The 21069-nt window shown below is 53.1% G+C and overlaps 1 protein-coding gene across 1 annotated transcript; it reads right to left on the bottom strand.

The window, feature by feature from the left end:
* Positions 1-1848: 1848 nt before the first annotated feature.
* Positions 1849-21027, bottom strand: OAS3 (2'-5'-oligoadenylate synthetase 3). Its single transcript, XM_054594249.1, has 16 exons — positions 20836-21027; positions 18151-18433; positions 16100-16275; positions 14804-15039; positions 13699-13852; positions 12993-13322; positions 11602-11884; positions 8916-9091; positions 7920-8170; positions 7352-7496; positions 6512-6685; positions 4899-5184; positions 3744-3919; positions 3178-3416; positions 2099-2246; positions 1849-1909 (listed from the first exon to the last, which is right to left on the bottom strand). The coding sequence occupies exons 1-16, from the start codon at positions 21025-21027 to the stop codon at positions 1898-1900; spliced, it is 3261 nt and encodes a 1086-aa protein (XP_054450224.1). The 3' UTR covers positions 1849-1897.
* Between the last annotated feature and the right edge of the window lie 42 nt (positions 21028-21069).

Genomic DNA, 21069 nt, shown 5'->3' with positions numbered 1-21069 from the left:
GAATAGTTTACATTTGCCTCTCATTCTGCACACACATCTTATCACTATTATTATTACTAAGGAATTTGAGAGCATATGCTCCTTTACTCTTTAAAAAAAAATGCTTTGTTTTTTCAAGCACTTTTAGGTCCACAGCAAAATTGGGCAGAAGGCTCCGTGCTGTCCTCCGTACTCCCTGTCCCCACACATGCACAGCCTCCCCGATCAAGGTGGGACATTTGTTACAACTGATGAACCTACACCGACACATGGTAATCACCTGGGCCCCTTTACAAATACTTGCACATGTATCCCCTAAGGACGAGGTTGTTTCCCCTGTCTCCTGGTCCTCCCCTCTCAGGGGACCACACCCTCACCCACCCAACAGACGTTCATAGCGCCTACGCGGGAAACATTGTCGCAGACACTGCCCCTCGGCCCTGGGCATCCATTCCTCCTGTGCTTGTGGGGTGGGAGGCGAGACAGGCACTTCTCAGACTCCCCAGCAGCCAGAGTTCTGTCTGTAATTTAGACCCACATCCCTGGGTCTGGGGCAGCGGGGCGGCTGCAGCGGCACTGGCGGGAGCAGCAGCGGCTTCCTGACCTCTGATCCTGCCACACGGGTCTAACGTTGGAAATAACAGTCCAGCGGTTGCTCCAGTCTCCTTCTGCCCATCCGGGGGTTTAGATGGAATCCCTTCTGACATCCGATTGCTGGAGTGCTTTTTGCTTCCCGTGCCGATCCTTCGTGAAGAGGGGCCCTGGTATGGGGCCGGAGGTCTGAAGCGCCTCCTGCCTGGACCCGGTGGGCTGGCACCGGAGAGCAGAGAGAAGCAGGCTGAGCGCTGCCTTGAGGGCACCAGCTCACGTCTAGGTTCTGGAGGTGGAGGACCCCACGGATGGCACTGCAGCCAGGCAGGAGACATGACAGGGACTCAGTAAAAATCCAGGAAGGCATGTAGGGCAGGGCATTAAGATGTGCAAACTGGGGGGGCTGGGCGTGGTGGGGGGGTAACGGGAAAGGTGAACAAAAGGAAGCCTCCCATGAAGACATCCAACAAAGTGTCCAAAGAGAGGGACCGCATGACACGCATGCCCCGACGCCCCCATCTCGGTCCGTGGCGGGCCAAAGTAGCGGGTCTGGGCATGCTGTCCTTCCGGCGACTGAGCTCAGGTTGCTTCTCAATAGCCCGGACGTACACGGTAGGTCTATGAGCACTTCTTTCTGCATCCAGGCCAGACATTGCTAATCAAGCATGGCACTCGAGCCACTGCTTTCCTCTACTGCATCCATGGCAGACATCTCTCATTGATTAGGTCACTCTTCCCAGCTAGGTATCCATTCTTCAGAATCTTTCAAAACAGAGAGCTCCAGGCAGCCATGACCACCTGACTGTGCCTGACGCCCAGGTAAAAGGTCTGCCGTCTTTGTGAAAAGTTCCTAGATCGGGGAAGACGGGACAGCCCCTTGGAGTCAGAGATGGGGTTCAGCAGGAGGAAGGGTATGAGCTGTGTGGATGGGCAGAGGGAAGTCGGGGGGCGGATAGGGCATTCTTGGCGGGGGTGGGCGCAGCTGGGAGTAGAGAGGGAGTCACAAGCATGATGGCGGAGCTGGAACCCCAGGCTGGCGCCCACCCATGGAGCCTGGCCCCCAGTGTGCAGGCCGCGGTTTGCGGCATGCAGTGCCCATAGGGTACGCGGGGAGATTCAATGGGGCTGGGTGAGCAGAGGGGGCCGCCAGGGGGAGAGCGCCAAGCTGGCAGGTGGGGTCACCAGTTGGGAGGCTGGGCTGAGGAGGACAGTGAATTCACCAAGTCTCTCTCATACACACACACCCACACACACACGCCTGGCAGGTGAGCCTGTCTCCCCGCACCGATGGTTGGCGTCCATCTGGCAACCACGGATCATCTGGCCTTCACACAGCAGCCTGGGGAAGGTTACAGAACTGGTTGGTTACCCCTGCCCTTCCCAGAGGAGCTGAGGCAGTGGGAGCAGACAGGACATGGAGGCACAGGGGCCCATCCTGGGCCCTACCTCCTTGGGAGGAGCATGCCCCTCCCCCGACCACACTGCCCCCCAACAGAGGGTGCTCCCTGCTGTACCACAGGCCTCTCACCTTCACTGGCCATGGCCGGATGGGGGTGCCGTCTCTGCCCCTGCAGCACAGGGCAGATATGCAGGCTGCAGCTTCCTTGGCCAGCAGGTCCCAGCGGGCACTTTGGCCCAGGTTGCCTGTCGGGTCAGCCGGATCCAGGATGATGGGCCTGCAATGCCCAACCATGGTCAGTCATATTCCGGGCAACATCTGGGTCGCCACCTACGGGATCGCTTGGACTATTTTTCTCCTTCACCCAACACTCTGGAGAGGGCAGGGGCAGGGGAAGGGCCGGGCCAAGAGACTCCTCCAGGCTCCAGACACACACTTGAGGACAGAATGGAAAATAAGCTACACGTGAGGCCCCTTCTGCCTCGACCTGTATCCAGGGAAGACATTACTAATCGATCACAGTGCTCAGGCCACACTTGCGCCACCTGCAAGTAAAGCAGGCATTATTAATCGACCACAGCACTGGTTCCACCACTCATCCTGCAATCTGTGTGGTCCCTAACTGTTGAGGCCGCTCTTTTCAGCTGAGCCAGTTCACAACCTCTGTGTCTTTTTCAACACATCATCTAAGTAGCCACTCCCTATGGACTGGAAATATAACACACAGTCGTGAGAGCATCTATGTTATTTCTGTAGCATTTGAAAGGTGGGCAAAATCCCCCCAAATGGGACATGCTTATGTTACCCGGTGGGTTCATAGGCAGGGTTGCCAGATTTAGCAAATACACATAGAGGATGGCCCGTTACATCTGAGTTTCATTCAGATAAAAAATGAATAATGTGTTTTGTTTTGTTTTGTTCATGAAGCATATCCCAATGACTGCATGGGACATTCTTATACTGAAAAGTTATTCATCATTTATCTGAAATTCAAATGTAACTTGGAGTCTTGCATTTCTTCTGGTATCACTATTCACAGGCGGCCAGGAAACTGACTGCCTGTCCCTTAGCTGCTAAGGGTATTACCTCTAGGAAGGAACTCAGTCCTAGAACGTGGATTTTCCTGTCTCTGCTCTGTGCCCTCAGGAATGACAGACAATGAGGGACCCTGGATCTGACACTCTGGGGCACCGAGGGTAGGGCTGAACCTGTTCTTCTGCAGCTGCATCTTCAGGAAGTCTCTGATGGTCTTGTCCTCGCAGTTGTAGTTGACGGTCCAGTAGACGCAGAGCTGGCGGTACTGGGTGACCAGCTCCAGGACAGTGCGAAAGCCCTCAGCCATGTTGAACTGGGGGTCCCGGCTACCCTGCTCCCAGGCATACACTGTCAGGAGTTCCAGCCCGTGCTGGGGGGGCAGAGGGCCTTTCCCCTTGGGCATCTTGGTGCACTTAGAAGAGAGGAGAAAGATGGGGTATTGGTCCCTACTGACAGTGAAGAGGTACGGGAGAGACCACCCTCCTGGAACTAGAAACCATCCCCAAACGTTTACTGGGCACCTACTCTGCCATATGCCTTGCCACACATCATCCCATCAACTCTTGTGACATAGGAACGTCAGCCTATTTTACACATAAGAAAACGAAGACCCTGTCGTTAGGAAAAATCTCTTTCTGCTCCACCGACCCAGGGTTCCTGCCAGGGCTAGGCCCGCCTCCTCCCAGGGCAGAGCCTAGGTCTGCGGGTTGGGTGGCCCCCGGCCGTCTGTGCGCCGAACCTGCTGGTACCAGTGCTTCACCAGTCGGATCAGGCTCTTCAGCTTAGTGGGGCGGGAGACGATGAAGTCCCGCTGCAACTCTGTGAAGCAGCAGGAGTACTCGCCTGCGTTGTTGTAGCTGCGGATGAGGTCGACGTACACTTGTGTGCGGGGCCTGGAGCGGGGGCCCAGCTGGCCTGGGGACAGGGAGAAGGTCACCCTCACTTCGTTTCCCGGAGTCACAGCGGAGCCAATGAAAGAATGTTGGAAGCCTCCTACTCAGGTGTTTCCCTGTGTGGCCTGGGATCCACTGGAGGCCACAGGGGTTTTTAGGTGGAACACAGACCCGACATGACCCAGAGTGGAATCTCGGGTGAGGACCTTGCTCCGTTTCCTGCCTCCTTCCAACCCACTTGTTCACCCATCACAAAGAAAGTCTCAGCTCAGAGCTAACATGGTTCCCTGGCTCATCTCTCTAACGGAGGGAGAGCCTCGGCCTCAGAGCCCCCTGCAGAGGACAGAGTTGTGTGCGGGACGTGTGGCTGGCGCGCTGGTCCCAGTGCACTGAGAGGCTTCTCGTGATTGCCAAGCTCTGGCCTTCCGAAATGAGGAACCAAACAGATTCAGGTAAGTTTCTGGATCGACCTCTCTCTTGCTACTTGTTTTGCAAAAGGCAGGAACCAAATACATTGACATACGGGGGGATTTCCTCACTCCGCAAACTCTCCTGCCCAGACTCAGAACTGAATAGATACGAAGAGATTTGTGTCTGTTTTGTTCAGGGATTTATCCTCTGTGTCTGGAAGTGTTCTAGGCACATGGTAGGTGCACTTATTGGGTCTGTGGCAGGACGGGGAGGTGCATTGAGACACTTTGATGTCCCCGATGTCAGATGAAGACATTGGGGCCCAAGGCAGAGGAGTCCCCTGCTCAAGGCCATCTAGCATGTGGGTGAATTGATGGAACTAGAACCCAGCTCAGGGCCACTGCTCACCTATGTGGCACCTTTGTGCAAACTGGGAAAAGTGCCCTTTTCTCAAGACACTTTGCAGGGAAGTCGCGATACGCATACACATCCGCAAGGCCTGCGATGCGACCAGGCGCGCAACCCCTACCCCGCTCCTGGCAGCCCTGCCCCTCCTGCCCCCTTCTCAGGCCCGCGCCTCGGCCCCTCACCGAGGGCGTCGAATGCCGGCAGCACATCGAAGTCCACGCTCTGGTCCAGCATCGTCTGGGATGCCAGCGAGAAGCTCAGCACGCGGGGGTTCTCCCACTTGGAGATCTCGAACTTCACTTCAAACGGCTGCTCCCGCTGGCACCGCTCGAGCTGGGCTCGGATCTCCGAGATGATCTCGGCCCGCTTGCTCCCTTGCTCGGTGAACTCGCGGAAGCAGCTGAGGAACACCACCAGGTCGGCGTCGGAGCGGCCTCGCAGCGCGGTCCCCTTCGCCGAAGAGCCGCCCTGGGGAGGACATGGCAGGTTGGCTTGAGCCCTGAAGTACTGCTTGGTGTCCCCCTGCCAGAGCCTAGGAGCTCTGGGCTTGCTGTGACCTTGGGCAAGTCACCTAACCTCTCTGTCTTAGATCTTTACTATGGGGTTAATATGTGGCATAGTTGCAAGAAAAAGAAAGGTGCAAGACATAAGTTTAAACCCTTCAACAAATGCAAGAGTTCTCATTGCCTCATGTTCAGGGGTTGGGAGGGATTTGAGGCAGCCTTCCCTCCCTCCCAACCCCTCCCTCCTTCCTGCTTATTTTTAGGCCTGCAGCTGGTTCTCAAGCCTGTTTGCATCAGGGGAGCTTTTAAAAATGACGGATGCGGGACTCCTGTGTCCCTGGGACTGCGCTTTAATTTTCATGGGAGGGGCTTAGACATCAGTGTATCTTTTTTGAAAGCCTGCCTGTGACCCTCAGGGGAGCCACGGCTGAGAACCGACGCGTCAGCACACGGCCCCCAGGGGTTACGGGCGAGGGAGGAGAAGGCGTTTGTGTCTGGGGTCACACAGCGAGTCACCAGGCTAGCACTTGTCACTGGCTGACTCTGCTGACACTCTTTCCAGAGTTGACCCGTGTCTCCCTGTGGCTCCAGTCATGAACCAAGGTCGGATCTGCTGCAGCAGGTAATGTGACTTTACGAACACCCCCAGCATGCTTTCCACCTCTCCGGGGTCAGCACTGGATTTTCTTTGGGGGAACCACTCCTCCCCCACACTCCACTCAGGAGGCCCACATAGGGCTGACTCCGCCACGTGACCCAGGCCTGGCTGGCCAGCACACGATGTCTCCCCAGCCCTAATGATTGGTTAGGGGATACATCACCCAGCCAATGAAAGCCAATTCCAAGACTTCTTTGAATTGTGAGGAAAGAGAAATCCCTTTTTCAGAAGCTTAGAGATGCCAAGGATCATCATATGGACAGAGCCCATCCAAGGCAGAAGAAGACCAAGACAAGAGCTAGAAAGAAAATCTGAGTCCTGATTATCTTGCATGGGCTCCTGGATCCAGCCATGCCTGAAGGCAGCATATTCTAGGGCCTTCCATTTACATCAGCTGACACATTCCTTTTGCTGCTTCTTTCAAGTCAGCAGTCGTGAGCAACCGAAAGAAGCTTCTGGAGCCTACACGGACCCTCCTTCGGCCACCCACTCTCGACCGCGTTCTGCTTTCTCCTGTGTTTGGCTTTGTGCTAGTCGCTGCAGGGGCCACAGACGGGGGTCAGGCCTGGCCTGGGCCTATGCGAGATCGCCTGTCTGCAGGACCCCCATGGCCCGCAGCTCTGTGGGGACTCACCTTGACCACCTTAAGCACTTTGGTGGGAGAATTCTGGAAGCAGTTTTCCCTCAGGAAGGAGCAGATGGTATCAACAGCCTTGTTCACCTGAGCCAGGAACTGGCGGTTGGGCTGGAGAAATTCGCTGATGAACTTGTCGAGGTCCCAGGCTGGGGTTTGGTGAAGGAGAGTGGGCTGCCGAGAGAACACAGGCCGAGTCAGCTCGCAACGGGATTCCCTGTGAGCGCCCTTGGTCTCCTGTGAGGATGCGACTCCCACTCTCTCTTCTAGCTCCTTCTTCTCAACTGGTTGGCAGATCACGGCATCAGAGGGACGAGTTCATGTTCTGGCTCTCCCACCGCCACACAGCCTCAGTTTCCCCATCTTTAAATGCGGGCAAGACTGAGGCCCATGCCTCGCTGGATTGTCTTGAGTGTTAAGCACCGGTTATGAGCTTTTGCTGCAAAGCAGCAAATGCGATAAAATAGCTGCGAGTGGCTGTTTTCTTCAGTGGCGTCCCCCAGAAGCGGAGCCTGTAATGGGGGTTCTTGTACACATGTGGTCCACGGGGACAGCGCTTGCCCGGGAAGGGGGGTGAGGGAAGCAGGAGAGGCTGGGGAGGCTCCGCTGGAGAGAGCTTGTTCTGCATCCCAGAGCGGGCTCTGGAGCACGAACTGCATCATGGAGTTGGTCCTGTCTGCAAGCAGGGTGGGCCTTTGGTGCGCATGTCCCTCAAGCAGTGGCTGAGAGGGACCAACCTGTGCCTTGGCTCTGAGCCATCGGCACCAACACTCCTGGCAGCAGGGGGCAGGGGCACTGGCAGGGAAAGGGGATCCCCCGCCTCCGGACCCCGCCTCTTACCATCACGTCCCAGGGTTGCACAGGCGTCCCTTCTCTACTCAAAAGGCAGGCCTGCGTCTCCAGGGCTGCCGCTTCCTGGGCCAGCAGCTCCCAGCTGCCCTGGCCCACGTTCCAGGTGGGGTCGGCAGGGTCCAGGATCAGGGGCCTGGGGGCAGGGTGGGTGGGCAGGTGGCGGGAGGAGGAAGGTGAGAATCAGTGAAGGAGCAGGGGGTGGGAGGGAGTGGGAAAGCATATGGGTGCTGGAGAGAGAGAGAAGGCCGTCAGCACCGTGGGGCGGGTACAGTCCTGTCCAAGCACAGTAGGGTCCCCGCTTGGCCACCTTGGTCCGCAAGCTACTGAGTGGACCCTTGATTTCAGATACGATATTGTATTGTGTTCCTAAAACAGGCCCCAGCTTCCTTTGGGGCCCGTTGTGCCTATGCTTCTTCAGCAAGAAGTCCAGGAGGAAGCAGGGTGAGGATGGGTTAGAACCCCCAAACCGCATCCTGGACCCCTCCTGGATACAGCGATTCCGAGCCGACAGACGGAGAGGGATCGCGCAGGGCAGGGAAAGGGGCAGTGGGCGCACCTGGGTTTCTGCAGCTGGCCAAGGAGGTGCTTTCTGAGGGCTGGATCCTCAAAGCCATAGTTGACTGTCCAGAAGACACAGAGCTGCTGGGGCTGCTGGACAAGCCCCAGGACGGTCCTCAGGCCTTCGGCCATGTGGAACAAGTCCTCCCCACTGCCCTGCTCCCAGGCGAAGATGGTCAGCAGCTCCAGGGCGTAGGCTGGGGGCAGGGAGGCGCACGCTAGCCGTTCCCGTTTGTGCTGAGAGGCCACCTGTGTCACCCAAGTGAACGAATCAGTGGTGTGAGCCTCTACTGTACGCAAAGCATGGCCCTACACACTTGTGGAAGGAGGGGAATAAAAAAACAAAACCACAGCAAGAATAGAACCATGGGGGTGGCCTGGCTCACCCTTCTCATTTTACAGGTGACTAAACTGAGGTCTGCGAGGTGGTGGGTAGTGACTTGTCCAAGGTCGTAGAGTGAGACCGAGAAGCTCAGACAGGGGCTTTGCCTAGAGTCTTTCCTCAAGGGATATACGAGGTGGTCATACAGGAATGGGGTCTGCGACATACTCATCTTGGTATTTAAACACCCATCACAACAGTTAGCAATAGTGGCTGCTCAGCAGATGGTTGAATAAATGCGTGTGTGAATGCGAGTTGGCATTCAGAGGAGCGGTTGCTGAGCGAACTCTGAAGGATGCTCCGGATTTAGAATTATCTTGTGAAGACAAAGGTGATGGAGGAACAACAGGAGCAAAGGCTTGGAGGTGAGCAAGAACAGGGAAATCATTAGCACTGCGAGGAGCTATGGCTAGAGAGGGGCGGTGAACCCCAGCCGCAAGAAATGGGGATTTGGGGACTTGATGGAGAAAAGCTTCTATCGCAGCCAGGGCCTTCTGCTTGGGATGGCCAATAAGAAGCAAAAGAGGGCGTGCTGGCGTGTAGGAAAGAAGCTGATTGGCCGAAGCGGTTGCCATGGCAGCGACTGTTTCCCCGGAAGGAGCCCGGCCTCACCTGGCGGTACCAGTGCTTCACCAGCAGGATCAGGTTCTTCAGCTTGACTGGACGGGTGTTCACGAAGTTCCTCCGCAGCTCAGCGAAGCAGGCCGCGTGCTCGCCCTCCTGGCAGCCGCTGTCCAGAAGGTTCCAGTAGATCTGGGGGTCAGGCTTGGCGCCAGGGCTGAGCTGTCCTGTGGGTGTTTAAAGCGCGCTGAGCATGCATTTCTAATGGAAGTCAGCAGCATTGCCCGACCCAGCCACTCACCAGCCTTTAATGTTTTGACATTAATTATATAGCGTTGCAATTGAAAATACACAATCTATAACAAAGAATAACAATCGGAACTCATTATTTTTATCAGCAACTATGTACTGGGTGCTTATCAGTCATTTTCGCTACCTCACTTAATAGCTTTACAAGTGGATATCTTGAACCCAAACAAGCTACGCAGTGAAGGGGTGAAGAGAATAAGCTCTGGAGGCCGACAAGCCTGGGTTCACATTCTAGCTGTGTGACCTTGCCTCTCTGGACCTCAGTTTCCTCATTTATAAAAGGGGGATAATATCTACCTCATAAGGCTATGGTAAGGATCAAATAAAATCTATTCATACAGTGCTTAGAGCAATAGTTAAAATATACCGTGTGCTCAGCAAATACAAACTGTTGCTGTGATTAGTTTTATCTCCCAAAGAGAAAACCAAGGCACAGAGAGGAAACTGGAATGTGTCCCCCTGTGCTCTTTCATAATGCTGGCACTCTGGAACAGATACCTTCCCCACGGGAGGCGACTAAAACGTCACCCCCTAAAAGAGAAAGGCTTCAAGGACGCTTGCTGTCATGGCTCTTTGGGGTGGCGGGGGCCGGGGGGAGTGAGAGAGCAAAAAGTCTCCCATGAGAAAATGAGACCCCGCCCCACGTGAGTGTGAGTGTGGAGTCTAAGTTTCCAGTATCGGCACAGTAAGGAAATGCCCGGCTATTAAATTGGTGCAAAACTGCCCTGGGAATCCGTGAAACTCTTTAGGAGTCAAATAAAAACTTGGTTCCCTGAGGATATTTCTCCGACCCAGAGCAGAAGGAACTTCCACAGCAAAAGGAAAGAAAATAAAAGCTCCACACACCCCGGAGATGAGCTCACAATAAAAAAATTACAATCCACATGAGGAAATGGTCCACCATGAGGGAGAGCCAGGTAACGCAACAAATAGGAGAGCGAACACTTCAGGAATTTCAAAAAGTAGGCCAATCTGATGTTCCTCTCTCTATCTTCCCCCCTTCCTCTATCTCTAAAAAAAAATCAATAAATTAAAAATGATTAGTTATTATTATTTGTTCCCTTTTTGTCTTTAGTTTTATGTTATTTATAAAAGGTACAATTAAAATTTAATAACGTACCTTACAAATAAAAAATGGCAAAAGGTATTCCAGGAAAATACTCCCAAAAGACCAGGGCAGCTCTATTAATATCAGACAAAATGCTTTAAGGCAAATAAATGTTTTAGAAATAATGAGGGTTATTACTTAATAATAAAAGGAACAAGCCAATAAAAATATAATTATATACTTACATGCTCCTTAATAACATAGCCTCAACATATTAAAATCAAAACTTTCCAGAATTACAAGGAGAAGCTGGTAAATCTCCATTCAGAGCAGGAGATTCTGGTATCCCATTTATAAATTCATAGACCAAATGAGCAAAAAATAAGTAATATAGATGTGAAAAAAGATCATAAGCCTGATCTAAAGACTCCATATAGAAGCCTGCATTCAACAGTGGAGAGAATGCATTCTTTTCAACCATGGGAAACCTAGGAAGTGCCACCAGATTCCAAAGAATTGATATTCGGGAGGTATATTTTCTGACTACAGTTAAAAATAGAAAAAGATACCTCAACGTAGGGAATACCGTCGATAATATTGTAGTAACTATGGACGGTGTCAGCTGGGGGCTAGACATTATCATGGCGATCACGTCATACGGCACGTAAATGTTTAATCACTAAGTCATACACCTGAAACTAATATAATATTGTATAATATGTCAACTATAATTGAAAAATAAATTGAAAAAAAATAGAAAAAGAGAACTAAGTGCCCAAAGGATGCAAATGAACAAAACCCTGAAACATTCATTTGAAAACCCACTTCCAAATATTCATAGATGAAAGGACAAATCATAATGTCATAATTAAAAGTACAAAAGATTTAGATCTGAGTGATAATAAAAATTATCCATACAAAACATTTGTTATGCAGCTAACGTGGATCTTTAGAGCAAAGTGAATAGCCTTAATTGCATTTATTAAGACTGACAATTCCTAAGCTAAGATGTACCTCAAAAAGTTAGAAAACCATAAAGTAAACCCTTCAATATAAGAAAGGAAATTACAACATGTAATTCCTTTTTTAAAAAAATCCCATGCAGACATGGAGAATTGTTAACACTTGTTAAACTGTAATTGGAGCACAAGGGTGTGTGATGACTGTAGTTTTCTGTATGTTTGAAACGTTTTATAATGGAAACTCTTGTAAAGTTAAAAGCCCTAAATCATTACGAATTGACGATGAGGATGACTTTAGGTATCTCATAGGAGTTTCCAGCGCTCCATGAAGTAGGGGGATTAGGAACACAAAGAGGACAGCAAGCGTCCCGTGAGATGCTCCCCGGCCCCTCCAAGGCACAGGCTGGGCACTCCTCACCCACGGCATCAAAGACGGGCAGCAGGCGGACGTCCATCCAGCTTTCTAGGGCCGGGGACACTAGCTGGAACTGCAGGGTCTCGGTCCTGGCCTGCTCTGGAAAACTGAGGGTCAGGCCAGGGACCTGATCCTGCCACCAGGATTCCAGCTGTTTCCGCATATCACCAAGGATCCTTGCGCGGCGGGGACCCTGGTCCTTGTAGTTCTCGAAGCCGTTGAGGAAGATGACGAGTTCGGCATCACAGCCACCCCTGAGGTCTGTGCCCCGGCCGAATGAGCCCCCCTGCAGAGAAAAGAACATCTCAGACCAGTGACTCCATTTGAGCGCGGGGCAGGGTCGGGGGTCGGACTGCGGGCCCACCACCAGCCCCCCATCTGCAGCCCTGAAGCTGCTCTCTGACGGCTGTTGGGTCTTGGGGACACCAAGACAGAGGCAGGCTGCATAAACCCTGTGACCTCTGACCACCAGGAACCTGGAAGAGTCAGACTGTATCTGCCTGCGTTTACCATCTGACCCACAAAGCCTGCACTGAGCCACACAACGGCGCAGCAACAGGTAACAGAGGCGGTTGCGGGGGGAGGGGCCAGGTGGGGGCAGCGGTCAAAGGCTTTAGCCAAACATCTGCAGCACATGTGGATCACAGGTTGCAAAATGGGGTCCTGGGGCCAACAGGGGTCTGCAGGTGTACTTGGCCTATGTCAGTTAATCAATCCATCTCTCCGTCCACCCATTCGTTCATGCGTTCAACAGATATTTATTGGGCAATTACATAGAGGCGTATGCAAGTGGATAAAATTACGTTTCTCCTGGAACTTATATTGTATCAGGGGAAGGGGTGCGACACAGGAACAGTGAGCAAACAACAGCCCCCAGGAAGTCCGAAGTGCTGTGTGGAGGCCAATAGTAGGGACGGGGAGGAGCGTGGAGGGCGCGATTGTAAATTGAGTGGCCGGGCCTCCTTGAGGAGGGGACTGGGATCACAGACTTACAGGAGGGGAGGGAGAGAGCCGAGGGGACGGGAGAAGAACAGTCGAGAAAGAGAAAACAGCCCGTGGGGATGTGTCTCCTGAGCTCAGGAAGAGCCGGGGGCGGCTGCGCAGTAAGTGAAGTTCAATGAGACACCAGGGCCAGATCGAGGCCTTGGTGCTCTGCGAAACCACGGAGGATTTTGTGCAGAGAAGGCACGTGATCTGACTACGGTAACAGTGGTTTACAAAAACTGTGTCATTAAAAAAAAAAAAGCTGGCACTTAAACATATCTCCAGCCAGCAAACTACCCTCCACCGATGTCCACTTCTGTCCACCCTCTGCGTGTGTTTGTGACTTCTTCCCGTCCCCATGGTGGTCCCCCCATTAGGGTCCTGTCGGTGTCTTCCCCTGCCCGACTCACCTTGCAGACCCTTGAGGCCTTGTGGACACAATTCTTAAGGAGGCAGCAGAGGATGACGTCGATGGCCTTGCTCACCTGCTTCTGGAACAGGGGGCTCGGCTTGAGGTGGTCCTGGATGAAGCGGTCTAGCTCCTTGCTGGGGATCTGAGACAGATCTGGGGCGGAGGGGGCGATGCTGGCCACTGCGGAGGGGGCAGGGGCAGGGCGGGGCTGCCTGCTCCTTGCCTTTGGGCACACGGCACCAAGACCGCTGCTGTCCCTGGAGGTCTCCTGGACAGTGTCTTGCAGGATGGGGTAGTCCAAGCCTGAGCACCCAGTGCCTGGAAGGCCCTGGAAGTTTGTGGAAGGAGCTGTCTTACGCATGCAAAGGTTTCTCCTCCCGCCAGTCCCGTCCCACTGTGTAGCCAGGATGACCGAGGTTCAGAGAGGGGAAGCGAGAGGTAGCCCCATGGCGCCTCGGTGTGGATCAGAAAAGGTGCCCTTGTGAGGGGGATAAATTATCAAAAGGTCCGCCTGCGGTGGGCGAACACAACTTGGGGAACGGAAAAATAATTACACAAAGACTGGTGATTAGGTTGTTTCACACGCCTGCCGTCCCCACCTTTTCAACTCGGTTCCACACCCCATGGCCCCCAGTGCACAGCGGATGCTCAGAAAGCACGAAGCATGTAAGTTAGGTGTAAAACCCAAGGATCCCCTCACTCACAGGCACCTCCCAGGGCTGCACAGCGCCCCCTGCCGCCTGCAGAAAACATGGGTGGCCATAGCAGGACTCTGCCTCTCGGGCCAGCAGATTCCAGGACCAGGCTGCCCCATTCCCCACGTCCCACGTCGGGTCAGCTGGGTCCAGGATCACGGGCCTGCAAGTCCAGAGGGACAAGAACATTCTGGTTGGCAAGATGGTCAAGGTCAGGGCTCTGGAGTGAAGCCAACTTGGCTCCAGCCTCAACGCGGCGACTTTCCAGGGGTGTGACCAGAGGCAGATGACTGACTTCTCTGAGCCACGGTTTCCTCATCTTCAAAATGGGGACAAGAACAGCCTGATTGGATGAGCGGTTGTGGAGATGAAATGAGAGCAACGATCTTCGACTTCACCTGCGGGTTAGAATCCCCAGATCCAGCCCTGGGGTCTCTGAGTGACACCCTGTGGCTCAGCCATTTCATTCCTGGACAGAAGCCCACGAGTAGGCACTGAAACACAGGCCGTTTATCGCAGCCCTCAGAGTAATAGCCCCGGAGTGGAAATGCCCCAAGTATTCTTCGTGGGTAGAATGGAAAGCATATTGTGATAAACCCACACAACGGAAGAGAATGAACCACGACTACACACAACTGTATGGATGAATCTCAAAGACTTACTCTGATAAAGACAGACACAGAAGTGCATGCCGTGTGATTCTATTTAAACATGACTTTAAAACAGAACTGTGATGATAACAGAACGGGATTATCTTTGGGAGGAGCACAAGGAGAGCTCCTGGGGGCCTGGAATATTCTGCTTTGATCTAACAGGGCTGTCACAGGTGGGTTCACATCTTACACAACAACAAACTGTGTTGTTGTATGTCACTAAAACACTCACAGACAAGACATGTAGTGTGTATCTGCAGCTCCCCCAAGTGATTCTGGTTTGCGCCTGGGCTGAATCCACTGAATTTGGAAGTGCACATGTAGCCTTTGGCTTTGGCGCTGGGCAGACGCAGCCTGCTTCGCCGTGGTTCACTGCCTCCCCATGGTTCACTGCCTCCCTGCAGCCCAGGCACAGGGTCGGGGGGGGGGGGGGGAGCGACGGTGGGACCACCAGGAGGTACCTGGGTCTCTTAAGCTGGCGAAGCACGAACTCCTTAACGGTAGGGTCCTCGAAGCTGTAGTTGGTGGTCCAGAAAACACACAGGTGCTGATACTGCTGGATCAGGCTCAGGACTGTCCGGAGGCCCTGGGCCAGGCTGAAGGCGTCTTCCCCACAGCCCTGCTCCCAGGCGAAGATGGTCAGCAGCTCCAGGGCGTAGGCTGGGGGCATCCGCCTGCTGCCCCCCTGCGGGCACACCTGTAAGAGGACAGGGAGGGGGGCTCAGAAGATAAAGGGGAGCGGACCGCTGGTTCTCTGCAGCGTTTCGCTGCATCTCTTGGTCTCTGCGGTGAAGACCCAGCAGGCTGCGCCTGCGGGGAGAGGCCGGGTCCCAAGCCTGTTCCAAAAGCAACCTGGTGTTTCTCATCTGCCCTCACCGCTGGGCCTTCGGCAATGTGCCTGGCTCATGTTGTGGGGGCGGGGGCGGGGAGAGGTATGAGATTCAAGCCCCCGGGACGCGGGGGGGGGCAGTCGAGAGAGGCTGGCAGGTAGACTGAGACTGTTACCCCCAAGCAAAGGTGCGGCAGCACTGGCCCAGGGTCACAGAGCAGGTCTGCGGTTGAGCAAGAGCCGGCCTGCGGCTTCTCCTCGTTCCAGGCCTGCTTCGGGATGAGCGGTCCAGCAACAGGACCAAGCCACGCACCTTAAGATTTTGGGGAGCCTGTTCCCTCTTCTCTAGTCACAGGCTGGGCACCCCTTCCCTAAGGCGCAGCAGTCTCTGAACATGCATGCACAGTGCGGGGGGGGGGGTCATTTCTGAGGCTGGGGCGGGGGCCACACAAACTCCGCATACTTCATGTTGTACATAAAATACCCCACACAGTCTCAAAGCCCTAAATATGAAAAGAAAGTCTTAAAACCTTTTAAAAAGAAACATTGGAGAATACTTTTAGGAAGTCACAATAGGCGAAGACTTCTTAAACAAGACACAAAAAGCACAAATCACATGAGGAAAAGATGAACACAACTCGATTACATGAAAACGCGAACATTTTCTGTGACAAAAGACCTATAAATAAAGTGAAGTATAAGCCTCAGATGGGAGACTAGATTTTCATACCCACAATATATACAGAGCTCCAACCAATCAACGACAAGAAGGCAGCTAACCCAGTAGAACATAAGGAACAAATTATATGAACAGACAATTCCCAGAAACATGAAGGGGCTGCCAGAAAGAAGGAAACATTCTTGCTATCACAAAGGGACAGTCAGACCGCCATGTGCCCGGAGCAAGGATCCTCACTAGCGGCCTCACCTGGCGGTACCAGTGCTTCACCAGGAGGATCAGGTTCTTCAGCTTGGAGGGCCGAGTGTTCATGAAGCTCCTCCGCAGCTCTGCAAAGCAGGCCGCGTGCTCGCCGCCTCGGCAGCCGCTGTTGAGGAGGGTGGAGTAGATCTGGGGCTTGGGCTTGACATTGGAGCTGAGCTGCCCTGTGGACATGGAGGCCTGTGAGTGAGGAGGGGCGCTGGGGACCCGGGGGGGGGGCGCTGTGGGTGCTGAGCTCAGCTTGGGGTGCAGGGAGAGAGGGCGGAGGACTGGCGCAGGGGGGACACCTGCATGGGCATTGGAGGGTGAGGAGAGCCTGGAGTGTCTCAGGGGGTCGGGAGGAAAGCTCCGGACCAGAAGGGAGGCTCCCTTCCTCCCCAGTGGCAGGGCAGCCCCCAGAGGCTGGGGAAGAAGTGCAGCCTCATTCCCAGGAGGTTAAATAGGAATGACGCCTCCTGCTGAGTCGGAATCCTACGGCCTGGCACTTCCTTCCTCCCTAGGCTCCCTCAGGCTATACTAAAATACCCCTGCACACATCTTTAATTAATTGGAACTGCGCGAGAAGAAATGACACGAGAGAAATACAAGGCAAGTGGTTGTGAGTCCTTAGCACTGATCGCTAGTATTTTTTGAGCACTTACAACATGCCAGGCACCGGGCTCAAAGTTTTACATGAATCCCCTCATTGGATTCCTCACTAAAACCCTACAATTCTTCACCTCGTTTTATAGCTATGCAAACTGAGGCACCAAGAAATCCAGTGTTCTGCCCTGGGTTATATAGCTGGAGATAGGATTGGGAGGCAGAGCCGGCTAGCTTTACAGTATGCGCCCACTTCCCCTGGGCCTGGCTCAGGGAACAGTCAACACTCTCCACAACTTCCTAGGTTCCTGACATCACTTATTTGCTGTGTGGCTTTAGGTGAGTTACTGTACGTCTCTGTGCCTCAGTGTCCCTATTCGTAAAATGGAAGGCAATCCGGTCAGGCTTCAAAGGTTTGTTTTGAGGAGTTCATGAGACAAAACATGTTAATGGCTTGGGAAAGTGAAGCATTTGATAAGGAGTAGCCATTATGATTATTAACAGGGCAGGTGTATGTATAGGTGTTGGGGAGTGTGGCTGCTAGCCAGGACATTGCAGCTCAAGACAGTTTATCGTTGGGATAAACTCAAGAGAGCTATCTCCCAGAGCATCATGGTGAATGATAACAATGATATCAATAATAATAATAGAAAAAAATAAGCCCTGGCTGGTGTGGCTCAGTGGATGGGGTGCCGGCCTGCCAACTGAAAGGGCACTGGTTCGATTCCCAGTCAGGGCACATGCCTGGGTTGCATGTGAGAGGCAACCTATCTATGTTTCCCTTGCACAGCGATGTTTCTCTCCTTCTCTTTTTCCCTTCCTTCCCCTCTCTCTAAAAATAAATAATAAATAAAATCTTTTTAAAAAAGAAAAATAATAATAGAAATTATTTAAAATATAAATAAATAAAATATATAAAATAATAATAGAAATAGCAGGCTCTCATATAGCCCTATCATGTGTGAGGCACCGTTCTAGGTTCAGTACACGTATTACCACATACGGTCTTTCCCAGAACAAATTACTATTGTCCTGTTATTATCTGCATTTTACAGATGCAGACCCACAGGCACATTATTACAGTAAATCAAGCACGGGTATATCACAAAGGAGAGTGCAAAAATCACATCGATGCTTTCAAGGTAAAATGCAAGATTCTGCAGAATTTGCCTTCCCCTCTGGGCTCTCTATGGAAGGGCTGAGCCGCCCTCAGCATGGCTGGAGGGAGTCCTCCCCTGCTGTTTGGGCAAAGGCCAAGCATCTTGACTCCAGGACCACGAATCCAGGAGGAACCGGGCCTCCTTGGCCCTTGTCTGGTCCAGACCCAGGATGTTTGGTCAAGAAACCAAAGCCCAGCGAGGGCGTCCCAGGTCACACAGCAAGTAGGTGGCAGGACAGGAGCCGTCTTACTCCTAGCGAACTTGCCGCGGCCCTGCCGCGGGCCAGGCAGTCCTCACCCAGCGCGTCAAAGGCGGGCACCAAGCTAACATCCATCCAGTTTTCCAGGTCTGCGGATGCCAGGCGGAACTGGAGGACCCCAGGCGTGTCCTGCTTAAGAAACTCAAGGCTCAACCCAGGGACTGGGTTTTGCCACCAGGATTCCAGCAGCTCCTTCATCTCCCCGAGGATCTCTGTGCGCCGAGCACCCTGGTCCTCATAGCTCTCGAAGCAGTTGAGGAAGATGACAAGTTCAGAGTCGCAGCCACCCCTCAGAGCTGTGCCCCGGCCAAAGGAACCTCCCTATGGAGAAAAACAAACAAACAAACAAACAAACTCAGAAGTCTGCACTCTCCAATTCTAGGGCCCACATTCTAGGCTGGCAGGCGAGTGGGCTGGGTGGGAACTGTGGCCACACAGCTCCTGGCATTTGAAGCCATGCAGGAATGTGGGCCGCGGGCAGCCAGGTCTGTTTTCAAGAAAAGCAATTTTTATCTATCACCTATAATTTCTAAATGTTAGCAATGAACTATACAATAATTAAAACTGTAAGTGAAACAAATTCTGGTTCACATAACAATGTCCATGTTCTTTGCCCAGGATCAGGACAAAGCAGTTATATAACTTGAATATGAAGTTCTGAGACCTTTCTGACCAGTGTTTCTGCCAAGCTGCCAGCCTGAGGACTCAGGAAGGAAATGCACATTACTAGAGTCTCTGCCCTGTGCCTGGCACTCTGTCAAATATCTGATACCTATGACCTCACTGCCAACAGGTAACAACCATCATGTGGTTACATGAGGTCAGACATGCAGGGAGGCTCAGAGTAGTACAATGAGTAACACTAAGAGCAATGAAATGAACAATACAACCAGGAAGAGGCAAGAACCAGGATTAGGCCTCTGGGGGCATCGTCCCACCCGGCTGGGATGGCCAGGCCATTCACTGTCAGCCCCTCGCGGTCGGCACTGCCAACAAAGGAGCAGAACGCAGGGCGATACTACAGACTGAGCATTTCTTTCATGTTTTGCGCATGATCATCTCATGTAACCTTCCTAGCGAGCCTGGAGGGAGATACTATGATTGCTCTCACTTTACAAGCAAGGAAATCAAAGTGCAGAGAGGATGCCGCTCTCCTCTGGTCTACGAGGCAGGAGAGGCAGCGCCGCGATCGGAACCCACTCAGGCTCCAGACCCACGCTCTCCGCCCTGCATCCCAATACATTAATTCACTTCAAAAATAGCTTTTATCATGAAAGTGTCCAAACCTACACAGAAGAGGACAGGATTTTAAAGACATCTTTTGCCACGTGTGCTCATTTGTTGGATCCCCCCTTTTTTCCCCTGTTTATGTGATTTTATTTTAAAGAAATTCCCGCCAATGTGTCATTTCATATGTTTTCACGGGCATCTCTAAAAGGGTGATTCCCCGTGGTGAGTGGCTGTGCGCCAGGGGACATTTGGCAATGTCACGAGACATTTTTGGTGGTCACAACTCATGTTGTAGGCCTGGGGGCTACCCTACTGTGACCCCTTCTTTGCTTTCTGGTTCAACCACAGGCCGAGACTCCTCTTGTGCATCTCACCCCGGCTGGGAGTGACTTATGCCAATTGAGCCCACAGCCCCGCCCACTTCACCAGGCCCCCTTCAAGGCCTCCTTCAAAGCCTAGAACGCCTAGAATGATTGCACGACCATAAGCTAAATTCAACCTTGAAAGCTTTTCCAGGTTTTCCAGGGAGCTCAGGAAGCCAGAGCTTTAGAAACCCCCAAACTCTGGCTCTGCAGAAATCCTGCAGCCCAACTCGAAGGCAGAAATCTGCCCCCACGTCACCTGGGCTGCCGGTCTCCCCTCCTCACTTCCTGTGTCCCAAGCTGAGACTCAGCCCCAGGAAACCACTAGCTGCTCTGAGGCTGCTTCCGGCTCCTTTTGCATCACTCCCTCCCTGGCCATAAACTCCAGGTCCCCCGCCCTCCCTCCCGTGCGGATTTCCTGGGTGCGCCCAGCACCCTGAGTTTACCTTGAGGATACAAGAGCCGATGTGTGTCTCCTCCCGCTGAGTCTGCAGGCATCCTGAGCTCAGTGTCATGGTGACAAAGAGTGACCAGGCCAAAAAGCGACCCAGTTTCAGTTTCCCCATCCATTAAACAGGGACAATAATCTCTACCTCACTTGTGAGATAAGAGTCATTTAATGAGGAAAAGTTCATTGTTATTGGGTAATTAAGCTGGGCTATTACGGCTTTTCTAGAGGATTATTACGTCTGCACCGTTTGGGTCAGGCACAGTGGGAGGTCCATAGTCTGGCTGGGTGGAGGACTGAGTGAGTGAATGAATGAATGGATGAATAAGGCGGCCCTTAGCTGCACAGACTCAGGAATCAGACTACCTGGCTTTGAATCCTGACTGGACGTCTTACAGGCTTGGACACGTTACTTCTGCTCCTTGTGCCTCAGTTTCCCCATCTGTCAAGTGGGAATAAATAGTACTTACCTCGCAGAGGTATTGTGAGCAGGAGTATATTTTCAGGGCACTTTGAACAACCCTGGGGCACAGTCAAGCGGACTATACTAGCGTTAAAGAAATGAATGAAAAGACTGGTAAAGCGCCTCCCCGTCCCTTTTCTCAAAGTGCCCAGCGTTCCCGAGGTTTGCTCCTATTTTCAAAAGGAGATCGCGAGGTCGCCCCTGCTCCCTGAAAGCCCACCTTGGTGATTTTCAGCACCCGCCACGGCGGGGCAGCGGCTCCCCGGGCACCCGGGCGGCCCCCACGCTCTCTCAGGACCGCGCCCAGGGTCCCGAGCGCGCGCCGCGCCGTCCCCACGAACTCCGCGGGCGGCCGCAGACTGCCGATCACCAGGCTGTCCAGCGCGGCGGCAGGGGTGCGGTACACGTCCATGGCCGGGCACCAAGGCGACTGGCGGCAGGGATGCTGTGCGGG

Source organism: Pteronotus mesoamericanus, unplaced genomic scaffold, assembly GCF_021234165.1.
Source record: "Pteronotus mesoamericanus isolate MK-2021 breed Mesoamerican mustached bat unplaced genomic scaffold, CSHL_Meso_final scaffold_507, whole genome shotgun sequence".
NCBI classification, from domain to species: domain Eukaryota; kingdom Metazoa; phylum Chordata; class Mammalia; order Chiroptera; family Mormoopidae; genus Pteronotus; species Pteronotus mesoamericanus.
This window is presented reverse-complemented; position numbering and strand designations above follow the sequence as displayed.

Bases quoted from the DNA above. Each gene is read 5' to 3' on its own strand.
- OAS3 (XM_054594249.1), bottom strand. From the start codon at position 21,027: ATGGACGTGTACCGCACCCCTGCCGCCGCGCTGGACAGCCTGGTGATC. The intron at 13,853-14,803 runs GTACCTCCTGGT...CTGGACTTGCAG, and splicing joins CGCCAGCTTAAGAGACCCAG to GCCCGTGATCCTGGACCCAG. The intron at 8,171-8,915 runs GTGAGGCCGGGC...TGGGTGACACAG, and splicing joins TGAAGCACTGGTACCGCCAG to GTGGCCTCTCAGCACAAACG.